At 45.4% G+C, this 17,917-nt stretch overlaps 1 protein-coding gene across 1 annotated transcript in view; it reads left to right on the plus strand.

Moving 5' to 3' along the window:
• The first annotated feature begins 2,847 nt into the window (after positions 1-2,847).
• The window catches only part of mxd4 (MAX dimerization protein 4), a 46,858-nt gene continuing 31,788 nt past the window's right edge, over positions 2,848-17,917 (plus strand). Inside the window, exons 1-3 of the mRNA XM_084318185.1 lie at positions 2,848-3,052; positions 3,713-3,812; positions 10,959-10,988. Of these exons, the coding sequence (XP_084174311.1) occupies positions 2,989-3,052; positions 3,713-3,812; positions 10,959-10,988 (194 nt within the window). The 5' untranslated portion in view covers positions 2,848-2,988. The remainder of the gene's footprint in view (positions 3,053-3,712; positions 3,813-10,958; positions 10,989-17,917) is intronic.

The raw sequence follows: 17,917 nt of genomic DNA on the forward strand, positions 1-17,917 counted from the left end.
AGTCCAGGTGAGACGGCGCTCTACACCAAGTGAGGTCGCCTCACGTCTCTTCATCTGTGGACCGGCAGCTACCGTCCACCAGAGGGTCCAGCTGTATTCATCTGCGGACCGAGGTTCTGTGGGCATCGTGTTCAGGACTCTGAATTCTCCCAAGAAATCGTCGGCCAGATGGGATACCGCCAGCGGCTCTTCTAACCCCCCCTCCTACTGTCTTACAACCAGCGGGACCCCCCCCCCCCTTAGTGTATCCAGCTATAATCATTTAAGTACCATCGCTATAGTTCCCTAAAGAACCAGGTTGTATACTTACTCCCTGCGTAACCAGAGATTGGACATTCAATGTTGATTTACCTACGAATACTCATTTGCCATACAAGTGCATTTCAAATCATAAATGTCATCAAGTGAACGTTGTATATACCCTTTGCTATATAAAATATTCGATTTGTACATTTGTGTGGACTTCGTTTCATCAGGTGGGCAAGTGTTCATCATATCTATATCATGTACTGGATGGCCAGAAGTTAAAGTACAAGAGGTAGTGGTTTAATAATACCATACTTATCAATACAGTCAGGGAATTGTACCCCTCAGTTACAAAACTTGAACTTGAACTAGTGCTACACAACTCTGTAACATGGCTTTCTGCACAGGCTTTGATCTGTCTGGTAAACATGTGACACTGTCAATTTCCAAAATAGGCCTTATTGTTAAATCATTCACATATCTGCACCACCCATATTTTCACCTTGCATACTTGCATTCTCACTTGCACACACACACGCGCACACACACACACGCATACGCACGTACGCACAATCATCTCAAGAATAAGGAAAAAACAGTAATATATAATTGTCTCTCTTTCTTGTGTGCAGGGATGAGCAGATTACAAAAATACTACTGCCCTATGTGCATGGTCTAAAATGTAATCTGATCACATATTATTACCAGTCATTGAAAAGTCATCATTGATTATTGATCACTGACATTCGAGAGTAAATCTATTGCTGATTATTAACTATAAGATATGAGTCCTGAATTATTGTTACTTATCAAGTTAAAATGCTTGTGATGTAGTGTAGGTCTATCTGTATGACAAGCAGTTTGAAAACTAGTACACACGGTTGACCTTGATATGCAAACACGCGTGCATCTCTGATTGAGTCGTCACAGTCCGTCAAAGACACGAAAAGCATCTGTCCTGAATCTCACTGCGATCTTGCCTATCAGTGGAACCATCAAATAGACCAACCTGAAACTGTGTTTCCTATGCTGTAGGTTGGCTACCCAGATGAGATAGCTTATAACAGAAGTATTGTGTGTGTGTGTGTAATATAACAGTACTCTTTGGTGTTTGTGTGTGTCTGTGTGTATGCGAGTGTGTGATATAACAGTACTCAGTGTGTGTGTGTGTGTGCTTATGAGGATATGGCACACACTCAGGTGGGTGTGGTGGCTAATGAGTTGACCCCTGCCCCCCTCCCTTTTTATTCGTAATCATAATTTAAAATAATAAGAAGAATGAGCCAAGGATAGTACAGTCAGTACCTAACAAGGGTGTGTGAAGTTTTTTTTTAATGATCTGTATTGTGTCACTGCTGGACATGCCTGTATTGCTAAAGGCATGCTGACTTGAAAGCAACAACCACTGACACAGGCCCCACCCATACCCACAACTGAGAATACATGGAAACAAAGTGGCTGGTTAGGACATTTCTAACTTCCTAGTAATAATACACTTTAAAAATAAATTATAATAATTTAATTCACACTGATCATGAAGAATGAAAACTTGGTTCACATTGTTCAGCCTTTAATCCTCACTCACGCCTTTCAATAGGACATTTTGTCATAAAATGGAAATGTGTTCTACAAACGTCAACCCCTTTAATCACCTACAAATATACTGTGACACATTTATTGGGCAGCTATAGCCAATAGACTGTTAATTAAGTACCATACTCAAGGAACCTGGATTCATTTTCAACATTCTTAGTGAGTCATGACAATATGACATAGTCGTGGGTCTGCTTAGGAAGTTACAGAGGGCTGTTCGAACATCTCTGGTGTTTTTTTTAGTGTCCAGATACTGTATGCTGTTCTTGAAATCTCGAAAGATTATATACAAAAGGATATAGTTCACCAAGTGTCCTGCAATGCAACATGCATTGAGTATCTACAAGAAAAATAAATATCCCTAAGTCTCAGAATCATTGTGGCGTGGGTGTACCTCAAATGTGAGCCTCATGTCCAATTCAGTTGTAAAGGGAAAACACGCAAGTAACTTTTTCTATGTAGATAACTACTCCGTCGTTTTTAATATAACATTTCCTCAAACTGTGTGCAAGTCTTGAGTGCTGCTGGGAAGTTAGTTTGACATAGGCAGGAAACTAACCCTGATACTTCTGCCTTGTGAATAAGTGACGCAGCAGAGCCCATGTCTCTCTGTAAAGACACTACATGAATGCAGAGCACACTATAGTGAAGAGTTCTCCTAACTGGCAATCCAAACAACTCAAGTTCAATGTTTGAGGCACGCCCCAAATGTCTCTTTGCCAATCAGCAGCTAGCTCTGGATGTCAAACCAATGAACTATTAAGGGGCTGGGTCACACACGCTGTTGCTAGGGTATGGCAGTGTGGCTTTTACCTTGTTACTATCAGTGTCTAGCCAATCGGGAGGTACTTCACAGTTACTCGGACTGGTTATAGGCTAAGACGTATGTTGACAGACCGCCCACGGTCTTTCCCCATTGGACAGAAGTCCCATCACTCAGTTGCTGAGTTTTAGTTATGTGCTGTGGATATGACTCCAGTTTGGGAGTCCCCAAGACTCAGAACTGAATATAGACGCTTCGTCCTAAAGCAGTTGTGGTTTCCATTCCATGATTACATCTTTTTATTTTTATATATTACTTGTACATTTGTGTAAATAGATATATATATATATATTTTTTTTTTAATATTTTTATAACAAGACAACAAGATGGAACTTAATTCTCTTTTAATTCTGCTGGAGGCTGCAGAGTACTTGGAAAGAAGAGACAGAGGTATGCCATGGCAAACTCTATGGAGTTGACAAGATTGTTTATCATATTTTACGTTCAGAAAATTATAAAGGACTATATTATATCAATATGAGCTTCTATGCCACAGTGCAGCTATGATGTCACTTTAGAGGCTATGAAAGAAAATACACTTTGCGATGGTGCAAAGTACCCAGGTCACGAATCTACTAGCCAAATAACAAGTAACTACATTTTATTTTAAGTGTTATATTTGAGTTATTTGACCAATGCCTATACATTTTGCAATATGCATATTGTTATGCTACACATAGCCTATACCAACATGCATTTATAGATGTCCTGTAAACATTTGCATAATAGCCTGATGTTTCCCAAAGTGACACTGACAACATTTGACCAGTTATGACTGTATACTAGTAATAAAGCCATGTCACAACAATAAAATCATCTATTGAACTACTCGCACGCAGGCTATCAAGCTTTACCCATGCGTTGCCTGATCGATCACATTGATGGATCAATGTTGGTTGTTTTTATGGATGTTTTTCTTGTGACGACGTCATTGTGAGATTTGACAGTCTCTCATTTTAACATTTTCAACTGATTGATTCATCATAATAGCATATTTTCCCCTGCAACATTGCAAGGCATTAACACTTATCTTGTTTACTTTGTCAATAGAAGCAGAGCATGGTTATGCGTCTGTCTTACCATACGATAGCGACTTTTCCAGCAAGAAAACGAAAGCATCGCCAATTTCAAGAAAAACTCTGAACAATAGGTAAATATTAAAAATTTTCTGTTTAAGTACAGACATAGTTGAATCGATCTGTTATGATCGCCACCATTCATGCACACGCCATCTCTCTGTTGTTGGGCTTGGCTCTGTGTTGTGATCTCTTATAATAAACACTGCCACGCGTACAGTGTCAACTCTGGTGCTCCACTCTCTCTCTCTCTCTCTGCAGACCTGCTTCACTCACACCTAACCCTTTCCGCAAGCAGTAGTCCTGCACACGCAAACCACCTTCAATAATCTACAAACAAAAAAACGAGTTTATTGCGTGTGTAGTAGTACTAATAAAGAATCTGACATCATTTCGGAAACGATGACTTCCCCTTTGCAACAACGCCCCGTCGTGTCAAAATACAGCAGATGAGGCTACAGTAGGTAAACAACACGTGACGAGAGACAGACAGGTAGTGCACTAGGCTCGGTATTAATAATGACAGCAATGTAACAATCGTCTTTTACAGCTGCTGCAGGAGCCCAGCAGTAGACGTAGTTCATCACCGGTCTTTAAGTTCAGGATGTTTTCCATTTCGGTGTGAGACTGTCTGCCAGAGACACAGCTCTGCTGCGTGACATGCGATGCGCGCCCAGCCGAGGAAACAAGTTTACTGATAGCTGACGAGACCGACGCCTCGTTCCCATTCGCTGATACAGTAGGATAGCTTACTATATTTTCTAGAATAACAGATCGGGGCTGCGTGTATATTTTCCCTAACAGAGTTGCACTTCCGCGTTCGGTTTGCGCGATCTGATTGGCCACTGACGTTTCTCTCAGCGCCAATCGCGTTACTCCTAACAAACTGGTTAAGCTTGGCGACTCTTTCGAAGTCGCTCTCTTTCGAAGTTGGTTAAGGTTAGGGTTAAGGGTAGGCGTTAAGGTTAGTTGGTCACCTTCAATGTACAGTCCCCCCCCACCCACCCAACCCCACACCACCTACCCAACCTCCTCCAATGTACAGTTTCTACGTCAAATGTATATACTCTCTTTTCTGGACTCTTTTTGTATCCCAAACAGTACTGTATTTGCAAATCTGGTATGTCATAAATGTATAGATGTAGCAGTACTGTCTATCTGTATGTCGTGTGTGTCATATATGTTATGATGAATTGAAAATGGGGGACCCTGATGTAAACAAGACGAAAGTCTTTCTCTGGTCTGCATCCCCTTTAACAATTGTATGTATTGAGCTGTACTGTACTGTACCCATTCTGCAATCTGTTAATAAAGTTTTCAATCAATCAATCAATTGGTTAAGGTTAGGGTTAGTTAGTTATGGTTAGGGTTAAGGTTAGGGTTAGGGTTAGTTGGTTAAGGTTAGGTTAGGGTTAGGGTAACAGCCTGCTGGCGCGATTGTTAGGGGTAACGCGATTGGCGCTGAGAAAAACGTCAGTGGCCAATCAGATCGCGCAAACCGAACGCGGAAGTGCTACTCCGTTAGGGAAAATATACACGCATCGGGCGTGCGTGGCTTCTCTTTTTTTGTGTGTGCGCGAGCACGCGAGATAGCTTGTAATATAACTCTTTAGTGAGTGTGTGTGTGTGTGTGTGTGTGTGTGTGTGTGTGTGTGTGTGTGTGTGTGTGTGTGTGTGTGTGTGTGTGTCACTGTCTGTGTGTGTGTGATATAACAGTACTTTGGTGTTTGTTTGTTTGTGTGTGGCTAATGAGTTGACCCCTGCCCATAGACTGAGCCTGCAGGGTCACCTTACTGCCCCATCTGGTCTGGGAGCACCTTACTGCTATAATGTGGTCTGGGAGCACCTTACTGCCCTATGTGGTCTGGGAGCACCTTACTGCCCTATGTGGTCTGGAGCACCTTACTGCCCCATCTGGTCTGGGAGCACCTTACTGCCCTATGTGGTCTGGGAGCACCTTACTGCCCTATGTGGTCTGGGAGCACCTTACTGCCCTATGTGGTCTGGGAGCACCTTACTGCCCCATCTGGTCTGGGAGCACCTTACTGCCCCATCTGGTCTGGGAGCACCTTACTGCCCTATGTGGTCTGAGAGCACCTTACTGCCCTATGTGGTCTGAGAGCACCTTACTGCCCTATGTGGTATGAGAGCCTGCCTCTGTCTTTGCCCCTCCCAACTTTTGTACATTTAATTTTTTGTGCATATGTAATTGTACACTATGGAGCCTCAATAGACAAACAAGGTTATGTAGGGTCCAGGCCAACATTTAGATTAAAAAACAGATTAAACCTGTAAGCATCTCTTGCTTTGTAAAATCCCCAAATAAAATCTTATAATATGGTCAAATCAGTTGAATAATTGAAATAATTGAAAATTGAATAAAGTTGTGCGATTACGGTGTGATATCTCTAACCCTATAGGACATGAGGCTGAGAGCAGTTTGGAGTCTATTTCTGCTCACAGAAAGGGAGGGAAAACCCAGGACTGGTTTCCTTGTTTACTGTCGAGCTACAGTAAATCAGGGCACATTAGAATGGGCCGTTTTTATTGTTAAAAAAATAAAAACAACACACACACACACACACACACACACACACACACACAGGCATGCGTTGCTCTTGGGACGGGGTTGCACTCCGTGCAGGGTAAGATTTGAGCCAAAGCGCGTGCACACACACAGGAATGCGCTGCACTCGCCAACTCGCTATAAGTACCCACCTGGGCTACTTTGCATATCAATAGCGCCGGTCGTCAGGTGTGTTAAATACGTTCTCAGATACATTCACACCTAACTTGTTGTGAATGATATGTGTTACATTCCATTCGTAGAGGCAATTAGGCACTGTCTGTAGTCTGTGCTCAAGTGAGGGGACATTTATGCGCATGCGCGGGAGCGAGCGCACGCGCCGGGAGCGCACATGCACGTGGCGCCATTAGGTGCGTGCAACCCCAGTTGATATCAGGAACGCACGCCTGCACACACACACACACACACACACACGCACGCACACACACACACACACACATACAATCATAGTACAAATGTAACAGTAAAGTACATAGTAATATACAATGTACAGGTGAATAAACTGGGTATAAATATATAAATTAGTACTACTGAGTGTAGTGCTAATCAGATTTATTATTTTGCATCCCTGCCATGCTTAGCACTCCATGTGAGTGTGTATGTTCTTGTCACGTGGGGGGGGGGGGGGGGGTCATACGAGGACGAGGAAGTCGGCGTTTGTCCTTCTTGTTGAATATTGAAGTTCACATAAGGCCAGTGCACAGCCTGCTGTTGTCCTGACTCGACTCTGTTTTATACCCTCTAATTATCACAGCTGAATTTATTGGCATGAACTCATTTGCATGGCGCACTGTCCTTCTGCGTGTAGGATATAAAGGTGTGTGTGTGTGTGTTATTTTAGCAGTTATTCCCTGTCTATAATGCAGTCGCCCCCCCCCCCCCCCCCCCCCAGATCCAAAGTATAATAATCCGGCGTTGCCTGTGACCGGTCCCCGATTTGCACATGTTTGAATTGGACTACTTCCCCCACTGGGGAGATAAAGCGTTTCCTGTCTGCTTTCGTCTGACTTTGAGAGAAGCGCTTTTTTCCACCGCCGGGTTGCTGCCCCCCGGTCACTGCCCGTGTAAAAGGCCTCCGCAGGTTCTCCTGGCGGCCGCCGCGTGCAGCGTTCGTGCAGAGTGCACAGAGACGATGCTGGCGACATGCTACAGTCTTCATCCGCTCCACACAGCGGGTCGTGGTCTCTCTCTCTCTCTCTCACTCGCAGGATGCAGCTTTCGCTGTAGCGCACAGCTGTGGGAACCACTGCTTTGCCAGCACAAGGGCTCTCAAAGACAGGGTGGGGTGGGGGTGGAGGGGGGGGGTGGATGTGAAAAGGGTTGTTGTCAGTCTGGCCCTTTGTGTTTCTGTTGCTGTTTTTATTGCCACGGTATCCATGACAGTCGCAGTGCGAGGGCCCTGAACAGAGGGCCCGTTCAGATGGAATGGGTCGCCCTCTCAACCACCGCTCCCCGTCGCACATCATAATAGGCCTCTCCTTGGAGCGGCCCACGTGCTGTGGAATTCCACTGTGTCTCGGCCTCCAGACGTCTGCGTGTGTTTCTAAACATGTCGGCGCTGCTGTCCGCTCAGCACGCACTAACAACAACAAGCAGTGTAGTGTGTGTGTGTGTGTGTGTGTGTGTGTGTGTGTGTGTGTGTGTGTGTGTGTGTGTGTGTGTGTCATGTCACACATCTTACTCCATGGGCCATTTTGGTCCTCTGTTGAGAGGTCTCTGTGGCTGATGCCAGGCAGACACAGCCAGGAGAGAGGGCTGATACACAGAGGAGCAGAGCTGCTGGAGTGCTGGGGTTGACTGCCCCGTATTATATGAATTTTCGGGGGGACATGTCCTCACACCCGTGACATACCAGTAGTAGCCGTTCCCTGCTGCGGGAAAGGTCTGGAATACCGGGGCAACGGTGACGCCCGTCTGTACAGCTTGTCCCCATCTGTACAGCTCGTCCCTGTCATCAGAAGCACCATTTGTTTCCTGGCACAACACCTCGTTCTCCATTTTTGCACAGCTGCCATGTAAACTTCACAGACGGGCATTCTCTATATCGTAGGGCTGGGCGATATAACGATAACGATAATTATCGCGATATATTTTAATAATCGATATCGGAAAACAAATATATAAAAAAAAATATACATCGATTTTTTGTTGTTGTTGTGACCTGCAACAGGGCAGTTTTAAAACCAGAGACAGTGGACAGACTTGTCTTTCTTGCCTGCAACTTAAAGTAATGGCTTTGCTTGTCCAAATGACAATACTGACCAAATTGAGATTTATTTTGCTCTTCCATTTATTTTTTTTGATCCACTTTTTCCTCCCATTTTCTATATTTTCCTTCCATCCCAATTTCGTATCATCCAATTCAACCCTCCCCTGTCACAGACGCTGTTTCTTGCCTCCCACAAGCCGGCTGCAATGTGGACTAAGTCATACATAGCACAAGTCCCCTCTGGTACTTGAGGTAACAGCAGTCGCATCTTTTCACCTGCACAGCTCGATCTCTCAGTGGCGAGGAGTAACGCGTGGGAGGCTCACGCTGCCCCCGACACTTCCTGATTCTACTGCGCAGGCACACCAACCGACCTGTAGGAGTCGCTGTCCACAACGCCCGATCCCCACCCATCAGTTTCCCACCCCCTAATACGGCCAATGTGTATTAGTACGGACGACCAGCTAAACTGAAAGCAAATGTGGAGCATTTGTTCGAGCCCAGCGTCTCCAGCATTTCGTGGCGAGCGCCTTGCCCACTACGCCACGTAGCCGCCCTTTTGCTCTTCCATTTATTTTGTTTGCTTTCTAATTTAAAATACAGTTTGAAACCGTCTGTACACAGTAGGCTATGTGTGCTAGCAGAGCTAGTCTCCAGTCACGAGTCACGGTGCACATGTGCGGTGGTTTGTCCACCAAAAAAGCGCCAAAAGATAGAAAAGAAACTAGCAGAGCCAGAACAGTTCAACTCCCCTGGAGCCATAGCCAGCAGAGAAGCCGGTTTACTTTCGCTTTCAAACCAGCTGCAGCCTGAGAACTGGAGTGTGAGGGGATGTAACACTAAAGATGGCGGCAACAACAAAGAATTGCTGCAAAATAAACATACATCTGTTGTTTAATATTTTTTTTTAATTTTTATTTTTTTTTAATAAATATTTTTATCGAGTGATATGTGATATTGTTATCGATATCGTTATCGCAATATAATTTTTGGCCATATCGCCCAGCCCTACTCTATCGTAATATATTTTAGTGTTTACTTGCAGATTAGCCGGCATTGCTACCAGCTTGGCTGGTCGTTCATACTAACACAATTGGCAGTGTTAGGGGTGGAAAGCTGGTGGGTGGGGATCGGACGTTGTGGACAGCGACTCCTACAGGTTGGTTGGTGCCCCTGCGCAGCAGAATCAGGAAGCGACGGGGGTGGCGTGTCCCTCCCACGCAGACCCTCGCCGCTGAGAGATCGCGCTGTGCAGGTGAAAAGATGCGACGGCTGCCTCCTCGTGTACCGGAGGGGACACGTGATGCAAGGCTTCGTCCACATTGCAGCCGGCCTGTGGGAGGCATGGCCTAACAGCGTTCGAGACAGGGGAGGGTAGAATTGGACAATACGAAATTGGGATGGGAGAAAAATTGAAAAAATGGGAGAAAAAGTAGATAAAAAAAAAAAAAAAAAAAAAAAGCTAAAAACTGTAGTGTTGTACCATTCACTGGAGTCTTGGTAAATGCGTATTTTGTCCTGTTAGCTCGGCAGAGAAGCCGTATTCGGCAAATGACCTATGAATATGTGTTAATAATAACAGTAAACCTCCTAGAGATGGGCTCCCATGCAGTAAAGGCATTTGTTATCATTATTTAACCGTGAAGGGTTTAGGCTAGTTTTAAAACGACACTAGTCACCTAATTAGGGATACAAAGCTGTAAAACTAACCTACAGCCAGGGGGGATAAAAAGAAAACGTGGGCCGTCCTTTCATCTCTCAATGATAATTCTTCTAATATAAATGTCATGCAGCTCTATATCATGACTTGACATGCTTTCCTTTAATCTGTCCTGCTTTTTAATTTTTTTTAAATTTTTTAAGGAACACGCAAACATTATGGGAAATGTGCTTACCGTTTTCTCCAGAGTCAGACAAGAAGATATATACCAATTTCCTCTCTTTCCGCGTTCAGTAGAAAGTTATCCGGCTGAAAACTAGCCTAGCTTAGCACAAATGAATATAAGTGGATATGGACCACTAGCCTAGCTTGAAACTCCAGGAGAGGTGTTTTTGGCTAACAGCTAGGCTATTCAGCCCATTCGCTTCCATTAATTTGTGCTAAGCTAGGCTAGCTTGCAGCCCAGATAGCTTCCTACTGAACGCGCAGAGAGGATACTAGTATCTATTTTCTCGTCTGACTCTGGAGAAGACGAAGATGAGCAGCATTTCCCATAACGTTGCGCGCGTGTCCCTTTAAAAGCCGAAACTAACTGTGGGGGGGGGGGGTGGGGGGGGGTTCTTCACTGCATCCTAACTTTCACCTTGCCTCTCTCTCCTCTCCGGCTCCCATGTCATTCCATGAGATAGTAGTAGCGAAGCTGCAGTGACGCCCCAGCAGGCACTCATCCAGGTCTCTGTGTTTGTTTATCTCCCCTCCTTCAGGTCGTCGCACAACGAGCTCGAGAAACACAGGTAAGAGGATGACAGTCTCTGCCCTTTGGTCCATCATAACCCCCTGCCCCCACAGACACCCCCCCCCCCTCCATTACTGTTATATTTGGCTGCCTTGTTTTAGCGGGCACGTCTCGTTCCAACACCTTGGCTGGGACTCAGAGTCCCTAATAAACTAAGTGATGAGGTGACTGCTGCAGGCAAATGTCATTTGCGTCTCTGGGTGTCGAAAGAACACACACACGCTAACTCCGATCAGCTGTCCACTGTGGTTAGTTACTCATGGTGTTCGCTCAACCTTAGATGAGAGCCAGAGATCTGATCACAGAATTCCTCGTGTCTGAAGGCAGATTCTAATCTGATTTCAAAGAGAAAACCTCATGTTTATTGGATCAGTCTCCGTGTCACGGTTAAGAACCTTGTTACCTTGTATGGCGAGGGAATCCTGTCAGTAATGTGATAATCCTATAGTGTGAGTGGTTGGTGGGATGGATTCAGCCTCGCCTGTCACTTCTCCTCACAGGCTACGTTTACATGCACACACACACACACAGTAGGACGTCCCAGATACCAGCTTGTATCCCAGCGAAGGCCTTAGAAGGAGTGTGGTGTTTACCTTGCATTTCCATATCCCCGCCACCGGTTACCGTGTAAACACACGTGTGAATGATGTAACATCGCCGGCGATTACCGTCCAAACAGAACCGTGAAACCCTATCATATAAATGGGATAGCGGATAGAGCAAATCCCCAGGTATCTTAATCGGGTAAATTTATCCAGGTAATCGTACACAGGATCTGATGTTTACACGCACCGGCGTGAAAGCACAATACCCGAATAGGCCAAGTAGGATATGGGATATGGGTGCGCTCGTAAAAAAAACAGCAGTCACTTGGCAAGCTCCACGGTAGCCACGCCCCAGTGTTTTCCACTCTACTCCCCAGCATGCACCTCTCTCACTCTCACCGGACCCAAGGGGTACTAGTAGGTGGAGCTCAAACCCGCGGCGATGCGATACCCTTTCTGATTAAAGGGACACGCTGTCTGTTTCTCCTCCTGTTTTGACTCTTACCCAGAGGCAGGTGACATCACGGGCGGCGGAGAGAGGGGCCGCCGCCGGGCCAGGAAGCAGAACCCCTGCTGCTCCGACTGCGCTGCCTCTCTGCACAACAAAGCATTGTTTTCTGTCGAGGGGGGGAATGTTAGGTAGATAAAAACGTTCAGTGGTTTGTTTTTGTTTGTTTACTCTGCGGTGCTTTACGTCACACGCTCGCCACTCCCTCCCCATACGTGGGATTCTTTTGTCCCTCACCGCACATTCTACCGATGCAATCTTCCTGTACTCTCCGTTCTTATATTGAGCCTGCCTGAGAGGACTAAGGGAAGGGTCGATGTGGCTGTCTGGACTGGAGTGTGTGTGTGTGTGTGTGTGTGTGTGTGTGTGTGTGTGTGTGTGTGTGTGTGTGTGTGTGTGTGTGTGTGTGTGTGTGTGTATGTGTGTGTGTGTGTGTGTGTGTGTGTGTGTGTGTGTGTGTGTGTGTGTGTTTGCGTGTGTGTGTGTGTGTGTGTGTGTGTGTGTGTGTGTGTATGTGTGTGTGTGTTGTGTGTGTGTGTGTGTGTGTGTGTGTGTGTGTGTGTGTGTGTGTGTGTGTGTGTGTGTGTGTGCGTGACATGCTGTCACTCTTGCTGAGAGCTCAGGGTTTCACCCAGTCACATGCCTGTTAGTGAGTGAGTAATTGACGTCTGCAGTGCGTCGGCGAAGAACATGTAAAGACATATCTCTCCCTGACCTGAGAGAGAGAGAGAGAGAGAGAGAGAGAGAGAGAGAGAGAGAGAGAGAGAGAGAGAGAGAGAGAGAGGCTTACTGTACTGTAGTCGTTTTTGAAACACTACTTAAGTCATATCCCACTGGGTGTGGCTGCAGATACGACGACACTCGTACATTTGGTCACACAGTGCAACTGCCAGTTAGGTTCCATAATCACCTCGCTCGTTTCCCCTTCTGATCACCCAGACCGCACATTTCCAATAATGGGCAAGCAAGCGGTGTACGGGAACATTTTCACACAAAAAAACAAACCCTACTTCCCTTCCTGGTGCACTGCTTTGTGGCCACGGCGTGTATTAAAATACGATCACTTCCACGTGTAAGAAACTTTATTTCACTTTCACTTTTTAGTAGGGCTGTCAGTTTATCGCGTTAATTAGATTAATTAATTACACAGCAAATTATCGCGTTATGAAAATTAACTCAAAATTAATTACAAATGTTTTATTTTTATTTAAATTATTTTTTTATCTCATTCATTCCATAAGAACACATTTACAGACTTTTTTTTAATATGGTCCATTTGCATGTTCTTGGTATCTGATTCTAGGGACATCTATGGATCTCAGGGAATGTATTCCCAGTGTCAGAAATACTGTGTCTGTTACTAGGCTTGAGTAAATTGTAATTAACCAAATGAGAATATCAATACATTTTTTTTATCTTTGACTGTGAATAACACCATGCTAAAATTGACCAGACCTGAAAAATCTAAGCAAATTAATAGATAGAAGATGATTAAACAGAAGGTTTTGTAGATACAGTACTGAATTCTGCCATCCGGACACATGCAATTTGAAATATGATTATAGAATATAGAATATCAGGCATAAAATGGTTATGCGATTAAAATGCGATTAATTTGATTAATTAATTACAAATCCTGTAATTAATTAGATGCATTTTTTTAATCGCCTGACAGCACTACTTTTTAGTTTTATACTATACCAGAATACGGAGAAATCACATGAAACCAGATTAAAATATATGGGGTAGATCTCGGTAGATACCGGGGCGTCTGGTCACCCTACCCCTACGAATACTACATTTGTTAAAGACAGGTGCAATCTCTGGTTGACTGGTACAGTCCTTTAAAACTTTTAAACAATATATTTATTTTAACTAGCATGGTAACGTGGCAAATGTTGAAACTGTTACCTAGATTAAACAACAGTAATATTGTGTGTTACCTTGGGCAATGATCCATGTTCGACACTGATCCATATTCTATAAGACACTGGTGTGAATAAACTAAAATACTGTATGTCATAATGCAGATCTAGAAGTTGTAGGTCTTTGCAGTTACTATACAGATCTAGAAGTTGTAGAACAGGTCTTTGCAGTTACTATACAGATCTAGAAGTTGTAGAACAGGTCTTTGCAGTTACTATGCAGTGCCTTACAGTTGGCACAGTAACATCCTGTCAGAGCGGAGGTGAATCTGGGTTCAAAGGAGAGCATTATGCCATCTCATTTGGGACATTATGCATTCATCATGGCACAGTGCATTCACCGCGGGACAAGGCCTTGGGGACGCCCCCACGTCTTTTATTTTTTCCTCTTTTAATACTAGGTCTACCCCCCCCCCCCCCCCTTGTCTCCATAACGACTGTAAGAAGCAAACAGGCCCTACCTGTGTGTCCCCTGCCGGGACGGAACGGGGGGGGGGGGGGGGGGGGGGGGGGGTTAGCTCGAGAGCTCTATGAGACATTTCGCTGCACAAAAACATTTCGATCCGGTCTCTGTCTGGACCCGTGTGGCCTCGGATTACACGGTCATTATTGTAGCGCTGGGCGTCCTAAAGGCTGTGGTGGCATGATGTCCAGGTTTCAATACAAACACCCGTTGTCCTCCGGCTATGTGGGACGAGGAGTGCGTTGCTTTTCAGATGATCAGGAGGACATTTGAGTTTCCTCAGCCCATTGTTCCCTCAACCTCCACTGACGGCAGAGGGAACGGAACGCAGTGGGTTTGAGTGGACATAGGGCTGAGGAGACGCTCTTGAGGGAACGCAGTGGGTTTGAGTGGACATAGGGCTGAGGAGACGCACTTGAGGGAACGCAGTAGGTTTGAGTGGACATAGGGCTGAGGAGATGCTCTTGAGGGAACGCAGTGGGTTTGAGTGGACATAGGGCTGAGGAGACGCTCTTGAGGGAAACACGGCACTGGGCACGTTTGCTTTCTTGTATTAACGGTCATTATTCCTATTGGTTTTACTCTGGCTGAGGAACGTAGTGAATTGTTCAATTAATCCGCCGTTTTGACTTCCCCCCCCGGGTCGACGTCAGTCAGCGGCTGATCCCTGCCGGCGTGCGATGTCAGGGAGCCCAGAGCCCTCAGCTGTCCCGGTCCAAGTGGTTTAATAAAGCAGGCCTATATGGCCCGTTAGAGCACCGCAGCCCCTCATAGCTTCAGCCCTCTTTAATCTGCAGCAATCCCAGTATCAGTTCCAAAAGCCCAACCTCCCTCAAGCCCTCGCAGGCCACTCTAGGGAGGCGCTGCTTTTTTTAGCCCTGAGTCACTCTCTTTGTTTGGTCATGTGTTGTTTTGGTTGGTTCACACTGTTACGGCGCAGTCTGCTCGGGCCTGAACTCCTTGTATGTTCACAAGGTGCCCGAAGTGACCGGCTGTTTCTCCCCCCTGGTGTAGACCCCTGGTGTAGACCCATGGTGTAGACCCATGGTGTAGACCTCCTTGGTGTAGACCCCTGGTGTAGACCCATGATGTAGACCCCTGGTGTAGACTCCTGGTGAAGACCCATGATGTAGACCCCTGGTGTAGACCCCTGGTGTAGACCCTTGGTGTAGACCCCTGATGTAGACCCATGGTGTAGACCCCTGGTGTAGACCCCTGGTGTAGACCCTTGGTGTAGACCCCTGATGTAGACCCATGGTGTAGACCCCTGGTGTAGACCCATGATGTAGACCCATGATGTAGACCTCCTTGGTGTAGACCCCTGGTGTAGACCCATGATGTAGACCTCCTTGGTGTAGACCCCTGGTGTAGACCCTTGGTGTAGACCCTTGGTGTAGACCCCTGGTGTAGACCCCTGGTGTAGACCCTTGGTGTAGACCCCTGGTGTAGACCCTTGGTGACCCATGGTGTAGACCTCCTTGGTGTAGACCCCTGGTGTAGACCCTTGGTGTAGACCCATGATGTAGACCCATGGTGTAGACCTCCTTGGTGTAGACCCATGGTGTAGACCCATGGTGTAGACCCCTGGTGTAGACCCTTGGTGTAGACCCCTGGTGTAGACCCCTGGTGTAGACCCCTGGTGTAGACCCATGATGTAGACCCATGGTGTAGACCCATGGTGTAGACCTCCTTGGTGTAGACCCCTGGTGTAGACCCCTGGTGTAGACCCCTGGTGTAGACCCTTGGTGTAGACCCATGATGTAGACCCATGGTGTAGACCTCCTTGGTGTAGACCCCTGGTGTAGACCCCTGGGCCCTCATTCATCAATGTGTGCGTAGAACATGTTCTATTTCCACACGTAAGCACGGAATGTAGAACCAGTGTACGCACAGGGAAGTCGGGATTCATCACATGTGCGTACGCAGGCTCTATGCTCCTCCGTGTTGATGAATACCACTTTGTTCTACCGTCAATGCTCGTGCATGATTATCCATATATGGTCATGAAAATGAGGAAACACCCCCCATGGGATGTGAAATAATGGACTGACCCGAGCGGAACTCTGAGAAACTCCACGAAGATTGTTCACTGCTGTCGAACCAAGAAGACACTATCGCGTATTATGGGATAAATAAAAGGCGGACTTGTAAACGGTGATGTCAGATATCAACGGCTCCCTAAGACCATTGCTGCAATTCTGCCTGGACAGCTCAAAATACTAATAAAGACCGTTCGTTGACCACTGTTTGGCGTTGGTTGTGTGTCATTATAACCGTGCTGTAATATGAATGCCTTTATTAGTTGTGTTCGATTGGCTATATGATTTTTAGAGGCATCTATTTTGTTGTCGGCTAATAAAGACCGCGCTGGAATATGACTGCCTTTTCCCGTGTTGTTTGATTAATACCCAGGGATTAAAGTTCTCCTCAATTTTATTCCAAATCGCGATGGATCTCCCGTAAATTTTCTACCTGCTGCATATGATTTCTAGAGGCATACTACAATCTATTTTGATGTCAGTATTGGGTAGCCTATATAAACAATAATACGAGAGCATATACAAGAACAATGAATCTCACTGCATGTATGATGTAGCCTGCCTTTCAATACATGAACTTGAATCCCATCATATACATAGTCTGTCCACTATCTGGTGTCATTGCAATGCGTTTTCTATTCTTTCTTATACAGTAAAAAGGGGAAAGAACACTATATTCATATGACTTGTATTCTGCTTACAGCTTCGAAATTCCACTTTTTTCGTTTAACGTAAAGCCTTTTAAATATAATCAAAACGTTCCCGTGTTTCGGCGGTCTGTGCGCAAAATAATAACGAGTTGAGCTTTATGATTTATGATGAATTGAAAATGGGGGACCCTGATGTAAACAAGACGAAAGTCTTTCTCTGGTCTGCATCCCCTTAACAATTGTATGTACTGAGCTGTACTGTACTGTACCCATTCTGCAATCTGTTAATAAACTTTTCAATCAATCAATCAATCAAGCTATGCGGAGCGCAGTCAGTCAGTAGCCTACACCCCGTATATTCCGATAACGCTATATAAACCATGCTGCATTCATTCTGAGAGAAAGATCTATTATTCCAAATGCTATTTATAGGGTTTTGACCATAATTACACTACTGTTGCTATTTTACAATGAACTATAATGAATTACGGTTCATACAGAACATCCAGTGTTATTATGCACAGAAGCTCATTTCCTTGTTGTAATAATATATTCTACCACTGGGCGCCAGGTACGCATGGTCCGAGCTGTGCGTAAATATAAGCACGAAGTCAAGTTCAAGTTGAAATTGATGAATCCCACTCTTTGCTTAGAAATGATCGTACGCACAGGGTAAGCACAAATCTGTGCGTAGAACACGTTGATGAATGAGGGCCCTGGTGTAGACCTCCTTGGTGTAGACCCCTGGTGTAGACCCCTGGTGTAGACCCATGATGTAGACCCCTGGTGTAGACCCA

This window comes from Notolepis coatsorum, assembly GCF_963971535.1.
Source record: "Notolepis coatsorum genome assembly, chromosome: 7".
In the NCBI taxonomy this organism is placed as follows: domain Eukaryota; kingdom Metazoa; phylum Chordata; class Actinopteri; order Aulopiformes; family Paralepididae; genus Notolepis; species Notolepis coatsorum.